The 19,344-nt window shown below is 36.6% G+C and overlaps 1 protein-coding gene across 1 annotated transcript; it reads right to left on the bottom strand.

The window, feature by feature from the left end:
* Positions 1–10,253: 10,253 nt before the first annotated feature.
* Positions 10,254–14,294, bottom strand: dusp12 (dual specificity phosphatase 12). The gene is given in 8 exon segments (XM_026935139.3): positions 10,254–10,449; positions 11,179–11,359; positions 11,448–11,535; positions 12,368–12,486; positions 12,576–12,606; positions 12,609–12,688; positions 13,835–14,174; positions 14,261–14,294. Coding segments are annotated over 7 exon segments (954 nt in total). The 5' UTR covers positions 14,140–14,174; positions 14,261–14,294; the 3' UTR covers positions 10,254–10,299.
* Positions 14,295–19,344: the final 5,050 nt, after the last annotated feature.

Raw genomic sequence — 19,344 nt, 5'->3', positions numbered from 1 at the left:
TGATTCAACCATGAGGCTTAAGAGCAACTTGAGTCACAGGACACACTCAGTGGTTAAGGTACTGTGCCAGAGAGCAAATGTTTAAATCCCAGGACCAAAGGAAATAGACAAAGAAGCAGTTACAGTGTCAAAGATGGAAATGCCTGACCAAAACATAAGCTTCTGACTGCTGAAAAACAAACCAAATACTTTCAACGATTGAATAAATCTTCCAGCTTCATATAGACACTCAGTAACTGCTCACACTTCATATAAGCTAATAGAAAATGAAGTAGCTCTGTGTTTATGTACATAGGTCAAGTCAGGACAGAGGAAAGAACTGTGGTTCTATTTTTATAAGTAACTGTTCACAGTGCCACATTTTCAGAAATTAAATCAGCACCACAACCACGTATTCAGAGTTTCTAATATTGCAACTCAATTTCTTGTCTCTTGTCTTCAGCCGTCGCCTCTCCATTGTCCACAGATGGATCTCCATATCTTTGTATTTCCCCCAGCACCACAGTCTGTCTCACAGTCCAAGATTCTAAGCAATTTAAGCCCCCGCCACAATGTTTTACTTGGTTTCCTAAGAAACTGTTTTTAGATCTGGGATCTCAGCCATCTATGGAGGAAAGAAAAAAAATGTCTGGATTTGGAAAAGAGGATTGATACACAAGCCGCAAAGTGGGGGAAGCAGTTTCAGCAAAACTCCATCCACTCCACATATGCAGTTCTTCTGGAGTCAGCAGTTTGTATTGCAGTAACACTTCTGTGAACTTGCCGATGCATTAAAAACCTCAGTAGATAAAAATACAACATTTTCATTGTTTGTTATTAATGGTTTGGTATTATTGCTGTTTATTGAAAGGGACCAGTGCAACAAGCTGCACAAACCTCTTACAGTTTTTGGGTTTTAAATGAAACCACAAAAGTTGCTGCTTTTTCTTCCTCATGGCTCCATATGTGGTGGGCTGTGCAAACATTTGGTGAAATTTTGACTGTTTTATTTATGAAATTCCAAAAACTGCAGGGTGGCACAGTGATATAACAGGTAGCATTACTGCCTCACATCTCCAGGATCCAGGGATTGAGCCTGAGCTCAGGTTATTGCCTTGTGGACTTTTGTGTGTTCCCTGTGTGTCAACATGTCTGCATTTCTTTCTGTCAAAAACATGCTGGTAGGTGGATTGGTGACTCAAAATTTCCCTAAGTGTGAATGAGCGTATGAACGTGTGTGTGCATGGTGTCCTGAGATGGACTTGCAAGCAACCCAGAGCATATTCCCTGCATGCACCCATTTACTCAAACATTTTGCAGCACAAAGATCCTTCTTAAATAATACAGTGAGTATCACATTGAAACCTCTCTCTACCAGTTAAGATGCTTTTAACTTTACAATGAATTTGGAAACTGATCCCTAAGCATTTAAATGATCCATTTTGCTTCCATGGAAAGGTTTAAAATATAAGCATCAGTGATCATGACTGTAAGAGACAAAGTGAACAATAATCAACCAATATCTGTTTAAGTGACAGATGCTAGTAGAGATAGTAGAGATTGTTAGTCCATTGAATCAATTACGACAAGAATAAGATAAAAGATGTCTTTTATCTTGTGATTTTTTTTGTAGATTCCATTTAAAAATGTTCTAGTCACACATATCTAAGTGTTCAATCTTATTCTGGGATTTGATCTAATTCTGCCTTTTTATTCATTAAGAGCTAAAGGACAAACACTGTTCAGAGATTTGAGAAGGAATGATAAACGTGAAATATAACTCATCTCTAGTCCACATTGTCCTGTCCACACATTCAGGCAGATAAGACAACAGAGACACTGCAAACTGCATCCTCACAAAGATCATTCCCATTATATTACCACAGATCTGACCTCACTCACCACAAATCTGCCCAAGAGGCACAATAAACAGGAGGTAGAATACAAACTCCACTGTTCTCACATTTATCTTTTAACAGCCAAAGACGGCCAACACCCACACACTGTTTCAGATGTTTCAGGAGGTAGGAGTCTGTTATACACCGGATTTGTGCGATTTGTTATTATTCCACCAATTCAACCTGAAAAATGACTCCAGATTGTTCAAAAATTATACAAATATTATACATATTGTATATGATCCCAGTTATAGTTACCTATTAATGCCTCTAAACATCTAAAAAAGATTGCTACAAAGTTAAAAGATCAAATGTAATACATAAACATAGACATTTTATTTATGTTAAGTGATAACTGTTAATAGGAGATGTGATGGAACAACCAATGGAAGCCTTTAAATGCTAAGTAAAAATAAGTTTTTTAATTCCCCAATTTATTTATTTGTTTTTGTTTGTTTGACAAACATTCATTCATTAATTCATTCATTTGTTTATCCATTTATTCATCTTCAGTAACCACTTTATCCTGTAAGGTCTATCCCAGGAACGCTGGGCACGAAGTAGGAGAAGAGACACCAGTCAATCACAGGGCACCATGCACACACATTCACACAATCACACACACTTGTTTATTTATTTGTTTGTCTGTCTCTTGAAAACCATTCTGCCAATTCCCATTAGGAAATATGTTCAAAAATTATACAAACATTATACATACTGTATACGATCCCAGTTGCCATATACACTAAACATAGACGTTGTATTTATGTTAAATGATAAATGTTAATAGGAGATGTGATGGAACTGTTACACAAACAACCAATGGAAATCTTTATTTGCTAAATGAAAATATGTTTCTAATTGTTAGAAGCTAATTTTGAGAAGTAATTCATAATTATACAGTTACAAATATATACACATATTGTATACTGTATTTTACATAAGGTTTCATTTAGCAACTGAAGGTTTCTGTTGGTTGTTTGACTAACAGGTCCATCACAACCCCTATTAACATTTATCTAAGATGATTAGATCTACTGCAAGATCACAAACTTGGAATCAAAGCTGACAAAGTCAGAAATTCAGATATATAGTATATAATAGAGAGCGTACAAGAGGAGATTTATAAATGTCAGGGAACTGTGTGTTTTTATGTAGATAAGATTACAGTTATCTACACAGAAAGCTCATGTGTAGACACATGGTCTCTAGCCTCAGTGTGAAGTCTTATCGTTTGCTTGCAGTTGAGTAAGTTCTGAGCCGTGTTTGTTGGAAAGCGATTTTGTGTATGATCTTCACCTGCTTTATCCTGACCCTGTCTTTGCAATGGCCTTAGGTTTTCGATTGTTTTTTTGTTTTGTTTTGGGTTTTTTTTAGGTTTTTTAGGTTTTAGGTATTTTTGACCCTGCTTTGCACCAGGATATTGATTCTGTTTGGGATTTGCCTGCTTTCTAATTGCCTTTTAATAATGTTTTTTGGATTGTGATTTTGTTAATAAATAAGCTCTGATGGATAACCACTAATGGATCCTTATTCAGGCTCTGTGAGTCCTGTGTGACACACATGGAACCAGTGTTATTTCAGACTTCACTTTATGTGTGAAATCAGTAAAATTTTAGACTGTGATTCATAGACCTCAAAAATGTAATCAAGTAATCCATAAAAAAGTAACTACATAATCAAATTACACCCGCTGGATTTCCGTAACCAGATTAGTCTCTCAGTAACTCAGTCTGTTACTACCCAACGCTGCCAAACACGGAATAACAACAGTGTAAGGACAGAGCTTTTAAAATGTGCATTTGTGCTCAAGAGAGGTGAGTCAAAGTTAAAGGTTATTTCCAAGTTATACAAAAGGTCACATTAGTGTCTTCAGTATGATGTAAGAAGGGAAACTCTGGTCATCTCTGTTGTTTGCTTGCATTCAGAGGAGAGCTGAGAGAAAAACATTCATTGTAAACATTTACATGAAACTGCATTTCTGTCACCGCAAAACACTGCTGTAATGCCCCTGACCTCCTATTTCTTTCATTTGAGGTAAGCCACTTGACATTTTCCCATACACAGCAAATCAAATCATTGTCAGATCACAATGAAGAGGTGGGAGAGTTTATGCCCAGCCCTCAGAGAATAATTTCACCAGTGGAAACCTTATTGTTCATCTCACTGTGCATCTCCATGATGCTCGCCTACAAACTAAACAGTGAAACTTTACCTCCTACACGGAGTCACTCATCAGCACCTACATCCATCCCAGTCACTATGTTTCTGGGCCTGAAGATTCCCTATTAACCTTCATATGTTCTTCTGATATTCATATGAGCTTCAGCTTTAATCCAGAAACTCCTCTGCGTGTGTATACATGCATACACGCTCAAAAGACATGTTTCTTTTGCCATGTGATTACCTTCTGGGGTAAATCCTTGTTCCTTGCATTACATTTTACTTATTACACTAAAATGTTTTTATTACTAGTATTGCAAAGCAAGCATAATTCCTCATTCTTTTTATTTTTTCCTCACAATGTTCTATGACTAGTGCAATCTGAACCCCTGAATACAGACTCCACTCAAACATTATAGATCATTTCATCAAAATTTGTGCTCTCTATTTTTTTGTTTTTTTGTTTGTTTGCTTTTTAATAAACCTTATATTTAAGATTCAGGTCTGTACATTTCCCACTGAAATACATTAATTTATTTAATAACTGCTGATGATGTCACTATATGGTTTTCATGAATCTCTTTCTTTCTTTCTTTTTATTTCTTATCCTGTTCTATTTTTTTTTTTATTTCTTTTATCTTTCCATCCTTTATTTTATTTCCCATCCTTGTTTTCATCCTCTTTTTCTTGATTTTTTTTTATTTGTTTGTTTGTCTCTTGCAAACCATTCTGCCAATTCCCATTAGGAAATATAGTTTGTCTTGTTTATTTTTTAGTATAGTCAATGACAGGCTAGCCTTGCAAGCCAGACTTTTAACATTCCAATAATTCCAACGTGCCAATAAATGCGGCCTAGAACTGCCTACTTTTACAAAAAAAAAAAAAAAAAAAAAAAAAAAAAACAGTCAATTTGAAGCACAGGTATTAACTCATATTTAAAATACAGTATAGTACAGTATAGTATAGTGAATCTATTTCCACTATTATAACTTACTTAACTGATTAAAAGTTTTACTAGTAGAACAGAATAGCAATTTTTTTATGTTTTTATGCAAATACAAAACATTATATTTGAATTTTTACTTTTACTGTAAATTTCTAACACTGTTCTGAACTGAAATTATAACATTTCCTGTCCTTGCTTGAAAGATTCCTCTGTATCCTCAAAAGATATGCACGCACACATACACCCACTCACACCCACACACTTTATGACTTTAGGGGCTACACACCATCAATCTTCCTCCAACATCAGAAGATGCTTCTGTGAGCACACAGGCCAATTTATAGCACTGCTACCACTTTATATTTCTGTCTCCTGAACCTGCAGCCCTGAGAAAGCACTGACCACAACGTTCATGTCCATATGCTGCACGGTTTTCTGAAAGAGGAAGAGGCCTCTTCCAAAAAAAAAAAAAAAAAAAAAAAAAAAAAAAGCAGGGAAAACATTTACCACACTTCTTTGTCAAAACCCACCACATGGGCCTCTTTCAGTTTAGAGTAAAGCAGGAGCTGGACAGAGAGGCTAAAGGGGTAGAGGGTATACTATATATTCATTTTAGCATGTAATGGTCATCCAAAAAAGCTTCTTTTTCAGATAACGCTGGGATAAAAAGTGTGCAAGAATAGAGAACATAACTTTGAGTTATTAAGTAGCTAGTACTATTGAGTAGCTAGTCACTAGCCTGTTTGCTTATCAGCTAAATAGCAGTTCTTGCAGAGAGCGCAAGGATGCTATAAACCAGACCTTAAAGAGATAATAACTTCGGATATCTTGATCAATTTGTCTGGTCAATCAAGTCAAAGTAAAACTAACAAAAAACGAAGTGTGAATTTAGGGACTAGCATTATAGGCTAAGTCTGATCTTAAACAGGAACAGAAGGTAATGGAGAATGCTAGATCACTGCTGCCAGCTACACATCTGCGCTACATAGCTGGCTAACACGAAGGCGATCATTCCAGTAAATTCTGGTTTGCTCAGGTGCAGACTATAGCAAACTCCCTTATCCAGGTTTCCCACAATCCTTTTTAAAATGCTGAAGTCACTATAAATCACAAAGCAATTATTATGTGTATTTTCCATCATTAGTCCTAAATGAGTCTACCTTCACACCACAGATTAAAATGTCATTTAGAGTCTGTCTCTTGTGGTATACAGGACACTTGGAGGGAGAAGTCTGTTTCTAATGGAAACGTCTGGCTGTTTACTCTCTATCCTCCTACAGTAAAGCCGAGAGAAAAATGGCTGCCTTTAACCCTGAGATTTGCTTTAAAAAAGGGTAAGGCTGTCACTGACAGGATGAATGGAGCCCATAGGGACCAGCTGTGTCCACCATTTTAACAAACCATTTTAGTCCTTGAAGGAAATTAAACATAATTCTCATAGACTGAATAATAGTCAATTCTGCTTCTTTTGTGAAAAAAAACTTTCATTCATTTTTGCAGAAGTTGTTCTGGCACTACTTGAAATGGACTGGTGTCCCATCCAGGGTGTATTCCCACCTTGGGTCCAGTATTGCCAAGATACTGGAATCCACCACAATCCTGATCATGATAAAATGGTCACTGGAGATGAATGAATGAATGAATGAATAAAAAATGTATTATTCTATTCATTCAGACAGATGGTGTCAGTGAATTTCATCCACAGATGAGTGACCAAAGGAAAATCTGGTAGCTGTTACATTGTGGAAGGCATTTTGCTGGTATGGTTAGAGTCACTGCAAATCAATACATAGTTATTATGACTGATCACCTTTATCCTATGATACCAGCTTAAATCCATTAAAATTTTTTTAACATACATACAGGAAATAGAAAAGGTTCACTCCTGTCTGCTGTCTCTTTTCTACGCTTATCAATCATTTGGCCAATGAATCAGTCCATCAGTTACACAGTCCTCCTCTCCTGACTTCCAGGTGAAGGTTAGGTCATTACATTGGGGATTTGACCCTCATAAAGCTAACAGGATCTGAGAACTGCATGCTGTAAGTAGACACAGATTCCCACAGGCTCCCACATGGTGTGTATAACATATGAAAGAGGGTTTTAAGGTCTAAGTAAAGACAGCTAAAGAAATAAATGCAAATGTGTAACCAAGACATGGTATTAAGTGAGTAGGAGCCCATTATACAAATTTAATGCTGTTCTGGCCAGCCATTTTGTGAGACTTGAAATATTTTGAGGACTAACCATTTCTTTCACATTGTATCACAATATTTACCAGCACAGGTCTAATCTATACATGACTGAATCACTGTAGCAGTCAACCTGAAAGCCAAACTAATTTACTACAAACCCAAATGCTTGTTATGTGAACCACACAGCTTCCACTATACTTTAGATCAGGGATGACAGACGTCTATCCTTGAGAGTCACAGCAATGTGCAGTATGTGCGGGATTGTTTTTTTTTTAATCCCACTCCAGCCCGCTCACAAAAGTATAGGATGTCTAGAATGTGTAGTATTGTATTGATGTAGCATTACAATTTCCCTATACTGAAACTAAGGGGTCAAACGCAAACCTGTTCCAGCATGACAATGTCCCTGTGCACAAAGCGAGGTCCATGAAGACATGGTTTGCCATAGTTGGAGTAGACGATCTCGAGCGTCCTGCACAGAGCCCTGACCTCAACCCCACTCAACCTTTAGGATGAACTGAAACACTGACTGTGTGCCTGACCTCACTAATGCTCTTGTGGCTGAATGAGCAAAATCCCCACAGCCATGGTCCAAAATCTAGTAGAAAGCCTTCCCAGAAGAGTGGAGGTTATTGTAACAGCAAATGGAGGAATAAATCAGGAATGGAATTTTCAAAAAGCATATATGGGTGTGATGGTCAGGTGTACACATACTTTTGGCCAGTGTATTTTATCATGTACCCCCTATAATATTTTCTAAATCTAAATCCACAATAGTTCCCAAAATTTGAGCCAATTAGTAATCTAAAGTGACCCTGATCAGATTGAAGCACAAAGGGTGAATGAATAAACATGGTAAGTGGGTGACCACCCACATGACAGTAAGATAAGACGTACCTTTGTTGATCCCCCGGAGGGGAAATTCAAGAGTAAAAACCTTCCATTCCCATGACTCCCACAGGATCTCAGACCCAGTACTAAACCATCTTCTATTTAACAGACCTGATTGAAGTCAGCTAAACTCTGAGAGCCTTTGTGGGCTGAAGGCATCCAGTTACAGTTATGTTTGAATTAAATGTTTGCATATACTGAGATACCACAATCAGGCTATTTTTTTTAAGAGAGTGTACATGTATCCTTTTTATGTATTATGAATCCCATAATCCTGTGCAATCAGCTCCAGTGCAGCAGCCAGTCTACAGGAAATGGCTTTGGAAGATGGTGCTTGCTGAGGTAGAGGAGGTAGAGGAGGCGTCTGTGTACAAATTTTATTTCCATTATACTTTACAGACATTTTAGGGCTAGTGAATGTCTGCATTATCAATACTGTCTTTTTCACTATTTGTGTAAAATGTTGGGAAAAGGAATGAACAGCACAAGGTTTCAGAAAAAGCCCAAAACTTTTCCAGGATGCACTCATTTATGTGACATTCCTGGCAAAACTTAATAATTCAGATTCGATAATGACATTTGCATATGTTAGCATCATCCATGAATTTATACAGAGACATGGATGTTTTATGGCTTTAAGGAATATGCAAACTGGAAGTGTAGCTATAAGAACTGAATGCTTCATTCATTCCAGTATTTTCCATCACTGCTTCTCAGGAATTAAATGGCTCATCTTTCCCAAAATTTTCTGTAATTTCTTCGCATTAATTAACAGCTATGGTTTAGCATGAATGTCTCTGTGGGTACTTGTGGATACTACGGTGTCTTGATATGTCACCTGTCTCCCTTTGTACAGTAGTTACACGTTTTTATTTGCATATGTTCATGACATGTTTTAAACCAGGCACTAACGGGTGCAAAAACATATCTACAGCACTGTTAAAGTGTTATTTTGACAGAACCTGGAATAAAGCCCTCAGTGTCTGCTAAGGATTAGTCAGTTACACTCACCTGTCCAAACAGACAGAACTCTACTCTGTAATTATACACGCTTTAACACGCTCGTACACCTCAACGGGTCTACAGAGGCTGAGGAGAGATGCTTAAACATAGCAACACTGTCATTTACTGTACCTACAGTTAACACTGAGGAGATACTGATCCTAAATCAGGTTCTACTGCAGAGTAAGACACCTAACTGTCCCAGAATCAGAAAAAAAGGTTTGAGTGGACTGACCCCAAACTAAGTGCTGAAAAAAAAAGTTCTTCAATATGGCTACCACAACTGTTTTTAGCTCTGCAGTATAATTTTTTAACCAATAACAGTGTACATAGAGTGCCAGAACCACATAAACACTTCTGTTTGATATACTGAACAACTCGACTCAGTTGGAGGTGAATTTGTGATGATTTACAACTACATTTTGCATAATGCTAAACTGGAAGCTATAAACCAGCCTTTCTTGTTAGCTGCATTAGCCTCATAGCCTCAGTAAACTTCAGACACAAACATGTTTTGGCTAATCGTCTCCATTTCAGATAAGAGGGAAAATGTGAACATTTTGTTTTTGCTCAAGCTACAGCATGATACACAGCAGACCAGAAATGTTCTGCTTTCCTTGTGCTAGTCAGTTTGTACTTTTAAAAATTAACACTTCTGTTTCTTCAAACTTTTGTTGTTTGTTATAGTCCTTTACCATTTTTTGCCATTTACTATACTTTCTTTACTTTCCTAATTTTAATTTACATCACTACAAGGATAAACGGATCATGCTGGTTCCAGTATTATCTCCATAATTGCTTCATTATTAAACAAAACAGCTTTATGAACATTATATCAAACCTTGCTAGTGTTTTGGTTTGGCTCCGCCCAGATAGGAGGAGCTGGATCAGGTCCGACTCCTCCCCACTGGACTTTTGGTTCTGTAGCTAGGCGTAATTGTGTACATTTGCCCAGGGACTGAACTGGAGGACATGAGGACAGTGTAAATGTGGCGCCATCTACTGGATGAAGTGTGAAAGTAAATACTGGCCTGTACAATCCTGTGACCTGTGTTCAAATGTCATGTTTCATTTCCAAAAAATGTGTTCCTTCACAGGTTACTTTCCATTACAACAGCTATGAAAAGCTATGAAACATATTCCAGTCTGAAGATTTTTATAACAGATAAAGCAAAATGATTAAACAATATATGTCTTTATTTGTCTTATTCACCGCTTGCTGGTGTCATTTAAGTGCTGCTATGTTGATGTGTTTGATTTCGTCCACTCTGTTCTTGTGCATCTGGAAGGCGGGCGTCACCCAGCGGCCACACGAACACTGCTCTCCATACCAGTTAAACGAACCCAGCTTAGAGCTGCACTTAGGACACAGGAGCTGCAACACAGCATTCATCACACACTTTACTACACACCAAGTGTTAGCCGTCATAAAGCCACAAGGCTGCTGTACAGCAGGACATAAGCTGCCATGACAGCTCATTACACCATCTTTAATGACACATTTATGACATGGTTATGTCAGCCTTCTGATGCAGGGTTCAAGAGTAGTGTTACTGAATGCTAATAATAATAATAATAATAATAATAATAATAATAAAATTAACCATTATCATCATAATAAAAAGGTTAGACTAATAAAAGATTTTTATTATGTTATTTTAATTTTTAATTAATTAAATATGCAAAAACTATTTTTAAAAATTGCATGTTTGGTGTATTTTCTTTATATATGTTTTATTTATTTAATTAAACTTTATTTATTTACCTACTCTGACCTATAGATTTTTTTTATTAAGTAGGTTAAAGTATTTCTTTTATTTATTTAATTTATTGTTATATTTTCTCACATTATGCTAATTTAGAAAATGTAATCACTTAAAATGGTATTTTAATTAGTAGCATTAGTATGTAGTGATAGTAGTATTGTTTACTTTATAGTATCAATAATTATACAGTTACACAAATTTAGTAATTAATAAACCAAGATCACATAAACTTGACACCTCATGACTGTGTATGACATTTGCCATGATGTGATTGTCAGCATTCTGATGCAGTGTTTTAACTATTAATCACGGGAGAGCGACTGTAAGCAGCATTTCACCTGTCCATCCATGACCCCGAGCAGCGCCTCCTCCATCCACTGCACTGGCTCTATGAAGTACGACGTGCACTGGCTCTGATCTCCCGCAGGTCGTCCTCCACTCAGCCTCTTATGGGAGAAAGCAGACGCTCCGCTGCCTACACAGTGACTGAGGATGCTGGAATGGCGGAACAGCGTGCGTCTGGAAAGGAAAACACAGACACACACTCCAGATGGAGGCTGTGAAGATGGAGATGGAGAGGGAAGTGTGATTAAGATGCAGATTTCACCTGCACTTTCTGCATCTGTAGACGGCCTCAGTGTTGTGGCTTTGTGCGGGGTCGACTGCGAATACATCTCTGGGAACATTTTTAAGCTCTGAAACAAAATTGTAAAAATGTCAAATTAGGAATAAAGTAAACTACATTATCACAGAGAGCCCTGTTACAGCTGGACAATGCAAACACAACCAGAAAACAGTAAGGGTGGGTGAAATACCGAAAATATCATAAGAGCTAAATAGTGCACGTTTTTATAACGGATACACGATATATACCACAGTGTTACATCAAATAATTATAGTTTTCACCAACTCATCAAAAGCTGAGAGTGTAATGATATAATACAGAATGATACTACTACTATTATTACAAATAATAATAATAACAGATTTTGCCTTTTGGTTGATTTATTAGACTGATCTAATAAAATTTTTGCGTGTGTGGTTTTTTTGCACATAAACAAATGAAATCAAATAGTCAAAAGCAACTTTCCACTGATTGACATAAACGATATTGCCTCAGTATTGTTACTGACGTAAATTGCAATGCTTATTTAATTAGTTATTGATAGACTTCAAGCTGCCTTTCAGCTTAAAAATCACATGTGTGATGTAGTCCAGTGCCAGAAACACTGACAACAGCAACACCACAAACAAACAAGCTTCAGCTGCAACACTACACACATCTGGACTAATTTACACATTTATTGTGTTGTCCTTCATTCTAAAACATTTCTTTTTTCTATCCCTTTTTACAACTCAGCACCTGGAGATGGAAAGAGAAGTGAAATGAACATTTGCACTCACATTGTTCCCCAGGATGTAAAGAAAAAAATAACTATGACACTATATGAAACTATATGAAGTGACATAAGAGGAGAACAAACAGAAAAGAAAATGTGATCTGGAGAGTTTGAAGACAGCACACACCTGGATATTTCTCAGTAACCTTCTTCAGTCGGAACTGTTTGTATAACACACTGCTGGTGTCCAGTTCACAATTCATAGCTTCATACAGCGCCAACTGTTCAAGAAACTCCTCATTCATCCTGAAAACACAAGAAGCCAGCTGTTCAAAATGGCACTCAAACATAGGTTTTGTTTGTGAGAGCATGATAAACAGCTCTTCCAGTCTTACTTGACATCTGGTTTGATGTGCTGGAGTTTGTATACGCCTCATGTACACTCAGCTTGTGTGTCTTCATTAAATAAGCAGTGATGATGGCAGCGCTCCGACTCTGACCTGCATGACTGAAAAAAAAGGATGACAGGGGGACCAGTGAAAAAAGCAAAGTTAACCATTTTAATGTTGTAACAATGAGTCATCTTCTTTAATGCTGTGACGTGTGTATATATACATATTTTAGTGTGTCTGCATGCATGATCCCATCCAAGTAAAGTTTGAATAATACATTTTTTTTTTTTTTTTTGCAATTTAATGCTGATACTAGCGCTCTTAGAGGGTCCCCGGAGGACTAGTGGTGAGGCCTCGGTGCTCTCACTGCCACGCTTGATTCCCGGCCAGGGAACTGACCCAAGCACACAACAGTGCACTTCCAGTGCCAGTCCCAAGCCCAGATAAAATTGGGGAGGAAGGGCATCTGGTGTAAAAACTGTGCCAGATCAAATATGTGGACCAGTGATCCTCTGTGGCAGCCCTTAACAGAAGCAGCCAAAAGAAGAAGAACAACAACAACCACAACTAAAGATGATACTTGATGCTGAGGATACCTGATACCATCTCAGTAAGTGAGCTGACTCTCTTCAAGTCTCTGCTGCTGAGTAGCGTAAAACATCATGGCATGATGATGGTGTGCTTTAAAACAAGTTTGTTTCCTGTCTAACCTGTGTTGTGCACATCAACTTCATACATATTCACAGCACGTTTAAAAAAAACACGTGGATCAGATCAGCAATCAAATCTGATCTCAGTCCAATCCAACATTTCAGACCAAAGTCAAGCAAGTGGGAGGTTTTTAATTTAATTTTTAAAAAAGTCCCACACACATCCCTATTTAACAAAAAACAAACAAAAACAACCCTTCCAGTTTAGACCACACCCACCTCATGTAGAAATCTAAATACATGTACATGGAATACTAAACAGATACAGACTGTAACATTGCATTATACCTCTAGTACAAAGAATACAGTCCATGCAAATTTCAACAGAAAATATGTGTTCACCTGTAATGATCACAATTACAATATCAAGAGGAATAATCTGCACTTATAATTTTTGTTATGATCATATAGCTGTGATAAAGGTAATATTAATTTACTGCTCAGCTCTGTGCATGGCTACATTCTACCCTACTTCTAAATGTCTTTAGATGAAAGTATTTGTCAAATGAATAAATGAAATTGATCCTGTATGAATCCCAAACTGAAACCTACCAGTGAACAAGAACGGATGATGTTGATCCTGATGGTGCTGACGGTGCTGACGATGATGAGGAGGAGGAGGAGGAGGAAGATGCATTCAGGGCATCGCTGATAAACTGGACACAGCTGTCCAGCTTGCTAAGGAGATCTGTGGATGAATCGTCCAGCGCATGGACAAATTTGGTGTGAAATCCAGAAAGTTCTGGTTGTTCAGAGTCCACACTGAGGATGTGAGTGATTCCTGCGAGGGTCAGCGCTTCAGGATCCTTAAGATCTGACACAGAGCCAATATAGAGACCAGCTTCAACTGAGATCATGGTGCTGTTTAAGAGATCCTTCCTAAATAAACAGCCTGGATTAGGACACAAACAAAGAGATAATGTTAAGAAATAAAATTTGGTTTATGAATTATTAAAAAGACAAGAACCAATCACATACCTGATGCTGTGTATTTACTGTATTCTTTCCTATTCTAGAGAAAAACACTGTTTTTATTACACTTTAACTATATGTGTGGCAGTGGGTGTTGCACCGAAATCTTAAAGACTGATATTTTATGCAACTTTGAAAGTACACAATGAAAATGTACCTGACTGCAACCTCTACACTGAGATGTAGCTGTAGAGATGTGCTTAGCTATAGCTTGTACACATGTCTACGTTTTCGTGCGTATTTTTAAAAAAAATAAATACATAAGCAGTTAGTAACTAAATGGTTATATTATGTCTTTTTAATTATTTTACACTGTGGTACAATTTGCAAATAATTTCAATGCTGTAAAACAAATGTATAACATTTTTAACAGCTGCAATGCGTTACCTGTTCATGCCGGTCCTTTACAAAAATAGGTTCGATGAGAAACTAAAGAGAAAAAGCTTCAGTTCCGGACTTTTTAGTTCCGGAATCAATGCGTTGGCAAAGTTGAGTCACTAGAGGGCATCAAGCACCAAGTCATATAGAATGTTTATTCAAATAATTTCCTTATATATGTATATATACAGCAAGTATGATGTCAGAATGCTAAAACCATATTAAAATAATAAATAAATTAAAAAAAACCTTTACTGCTAGGGGTTAAATTGCTATTTAGGTGTGCAAGGCCTTTTCTTGGGTTAGCCTAATGCCCGAGCATTTGGGTCAGTCCACCTCAAGTGATTTGAATCACATCTTTGAGTGATTACCTCTATGTATTGGCATTGCAAAACCACCATTTTTTAAAAATTTATTATTCTTGTTTTAACCATGACGACCATCTTTGTGTCATGGCACACAACACATTTTGGTTATACAGCTGTTTACAGAAAGCTCAGTATCTTGGCTCAGGGTGGTCTTAGCTCCTTGGAACAAAATTTGATCTTTAGAGCACATTGCAAGGTACATGTATATATACATATATAAACATTTTGCACATTTTTGTTCCTTAGACTTAGAACTTAAGTCCTAATGTAATGCTTGAGCTTGCTCACAGTTCCATTATTAGGGTCGATTTATAATGGGAAGGGTTCGAGTCTCAGTCTTAATTTTTTAGGGGGTACCTTGGTAAGTATAGTGTGCATGCAGAACATTTCAGGTTTGAGATTTTATTATTATTATTATTATTATTATATAAACTGTCTTCCTGTATTTAATTTTTCTTAGTTATCTTTATTTATCATGCTTGTTGCATCTGGTTTAAAATACTCATCACACACTGAACTCTCACTTCCTATGAGATCAGACAGTTCTGATGTCACTAAGTCCTGAGGGATCTAATATTAATTAATTACCAGTTTCTTGAAGTAAATCAAATTAGGCTTTTTAGAAGGAATTGTGTTGCTACTTGAGTGAAATATTTCAGATGGTCTACTCATTTCTCGTAATTGGTATGATGCAATGTTTCTAAAACCCTGTAGTCTGTAGTATTCGCTTTTACTGGAGCTTTAAATCTCTTGTGCTTTCAAGTGTGCCTGATGTGCTGCTATAAGTGTAATCCTGCCCTTTTGGCCCGCTTATGGCCATCTCAAATGCTGTGGGTGAAAGCAGATGCTGTGACATTTATGTAAGAACCCAGTCACTCCAGAGGAGCAGTAATAAGAAAGTAAATAAAAAGAAAGAAAATAATAAGAAAGAGGCGATCAGAAGTTGGCTATGATTAGCATTCTGATCAGTTTACTGGAATTGTTAAAATGTCACATGTAACTAAAATTTTTTTTTAAAAAATTGAGTCTTTAAAAAGTCTTAGATTTACAAATACGCTCCATTTTACTATTTGTGTTGTTTTTATTCTCTGTTATGATTTAGTGAGTTTTTAATCTGGTCTCTCATGTCAGGCTATAGGTCCAATTTAGAGCTACACGGAAAATCATTTGTTAAGAAGTACATTGTAGTACAATTTTCAAATAATTTCAGTGCTGTAAAGCACATGTATAAATAAAAAGGTGTAGTGCTCTGCCTGTTCATATCAGTTCTTTACAATACCTGGTTCAGTGAGAAACTAACGAGAAAAATCTTTAGTTCTGGATTTTTTTTTATTTCCATTAAAATTTTTTTTTATTTTTATTTATTTTTTGTTTGTTTTATTTTGTGATTTAGTGATCTCACCACTCCAGTCATTAGGTCTTTAGGGCTGCACAAGGCCTCTATCATTTGCTAAAGTATTGCAATATCGGCCATTGCAAACCTGACATCACATGTGATGAACATGACCCCATTATTAAGTGTGTGCTGTAATCATTCTGTCCATCTCTCCATCATCATCTCACTGATTTATACTCATGTTAAATACCCAACAGCTCCAAGCATTTGTACTAATAAGATCATACCACTAAAGTAGGACTAAGCTATGCTCACTTCACTGACCTAACTCTTTTCAAACAAAAGCAAATCATACCAAGATATGTGTAAAACAATTTGGATTTTTTTCCCAAAGATTCCTATGAATGATTTATAAAATGTCCATACACATGAAAAATGTTCCTAAATCTGTGACCTGGTTATTTAATCACAGTCATGTTAATATCACATGCACGTGAATAAACACACCAATAGAGAACTTTATATGGTGGAATATCATTATACAGTGGAACAGTAGCAACGTGAACAGTATGTTGAGTAATTAGTCATCTGATACAAGAGATGACAGCCAAACTGAAATGTGTGACAACCAGCCCCGTGCTAGTTATTGATCAATAGGAGAGACACCATGGATCTGTGGACTGCCTGCTTCATTCAGATTAAAGGAGTAGTTTAGCTTAAAATGAAATCAATACTAATACTGACTGATAATACTAAAAATAGCATGCTTTCAGTAGTACTTTTATCATCATTACTGGATCAGTTGCACTTTGTCAGTAGTACATTAACTGAATTAAAGGGGAAAAAAATCTAATTTGCACGATTTCTGTCTTTCCACCACCTCGGACATGTTTTGTCTCTGATGTTTTGCTTTAGTTTTGCACTGGAGCTTTAATGTATCTAGCCAACCGTGTAAGTCAATCTCACCCAAAATATTTTTTGTAAATACATGCCCAAATATTTATATACTCACTTTAAACCACATAGTTTAGCTACTAATGTCATCTGCTAAATAAACAAGTTTGTAAAAGTTATTTCAAGGCCGAAGAGGTGGTGTGATACCAACTGCGTTAAGGGAAAGCGATTTGGTTTACCCAAGTTCATACATTATGAATCAATAATACACTTTCTGTAAGCAAAGCATAATGCTATTAAACTTTCCATGAACCTCTCAGTACTCTTTGTGCAAGTGGTACACTCTGCCCTGTATTGTTTTCTTTTTTTAATAATGGAGATGTTATGTCCTTTCACATAAGCCTCAGTGCCCTTTTGTCTATATTTTAAACTCAAAGCACATAGCACACTATTCCCTGAGCCTGAGGATGGGAGATTGGCTAATTGCTTTTGCTAAAAGTATTCTCTGTGAATGTCTGAGTGATTGGCTATGTCCTGGCAACGTGAAAGCGCTTTTCCTCTATAAGGGGTGACGAGGGGCCACGGCCCGTGCCTTCCTATCGTACAATTGCCTCTACCCTGATCGCTTCCTTTCCAACATACGTCCAAAAGAGTTGGGCTTTGGCTTCTATTTTAATGCCCTTAAAGGTGAGAGCTTCCTCATGTATTTATATTTTTGATCTATTAGAGGGCTTTCAGAGTGTTATTTATATTTCTTTGTGATCCATTGTAAACTAATGTACTTACAGTATGTTTCTCTCATCTTGTTATTGTGTGAGAGGTTGTTTTTCTTCTGCTGCATATACCATGCCTAATAATAATTTTAAAAAAATGATTTTTAAAAAAGTTTTGTTATGTAACAAAGAAAAATGTATAATTTTTAATACAGTTTATTTAACGTTTGTGGAAGTCAATAAGTGTTCTACTAGTGCTAGTTTGCTAGTTTCCCATTAAGATTTCATCTTATTAAGTTTAAGAGAGACAAAAAAAGAGGTTGGTGAGGGAATGACTGTTTGTAGCTACTATATCATAACAGGAACTAACTTGTTTCGCGGTGTCATGAAATGGTAGAGGAGCCGGATGCAAGTGCAGATTTAGTTTCTTTATAAGTGGAAACACATGAAACATAAAGACCATGAAACAAAAAGAGGAGTAGTGAAGCAAGGTAACAACATGAACGTGATATGAATTAGGCTACAACAATAAGAGACAACAACAACAACAAAAGACAAAAGCTAGATAAAGAGTGATGTACAAGACGTAACTTAAATACAAGTGTTCATTAAAATAATGAACGAATAAATGTGAATCATGTACAAACAGTCATGTGACATGAGTGTCGTGATCATGTGATCTGCAGTGGCTGATTCAGTGTAGCCATGACATGCGGATGTTCCACAACATGAAACATAATTATAAATAGTTAAAAAGCATGAAGTGTCATTCATTAATAAATTACATTTTCAATCGTTAACAATTCACTGTGGTACAAGAGGAATAAAACACTTTAGGACATGCTGTTATATGAAAATATTCCACTCTGGGGTGGAACAGTAACTCTGCTTCATGCTGAGCTTCATCACACACCTTGTCACTGATTATTTTACTATAAGAGCGCAAGTGTTTATTCCTTACTTAAGCAACACCTTCTGACCAATCAGAATCAAGCATTCAACATTGTTCTGGTAAAATAACCATTATTACATCACATTGCAGAAACTTTGTTTGTGTAACATTTTGTAACATTATGGAAATGTTTGTGTTCCTACAACTAAATATGCTACAGCAGCGTTATAAGAACATTATAAACTCTCACTCACACACTTTTCTCTGAACACTCCAGGACACGTTCCTAGGAAAAATTCCTAGAATCACAATGTTTGGAAAATATTCTGCTAACCTAAATTTTAACTTGTGTACATATCACATCCTGGAAGAATTTAGGAATTTGAAACTTGATCTTTTTAATCCTTTTACAGATCAGTGTGACTCGATGCTTGCTACGTTTTCTTTGATATAACTACATCATCATACATCTCTCAGCATTTACACTATGTGTTACTGTAAGTCAATCC

This window comes from Pangasianodon hypophthalmus, chromosome 14, assembly GCF_027358585.1.
Source record: "Pangasianodon hypophthalmus isolate fPanHyp1 chromosome 14, fPanHyp1.pri, whole genome shotgun sequence".
NCBI classification, from domain to species: Eukaryota; Metazoa; Chordata; class Actinopteri; order Siluriformes; family Pangasiidae; genus Pangasianodon; species Pangasianodon hypophthalmus.
The sequence above is the reverse complement of the archived record's forward strand: the minus strand, read 5'-3'. Positions and strand labels throughout refer to the sequence as shown.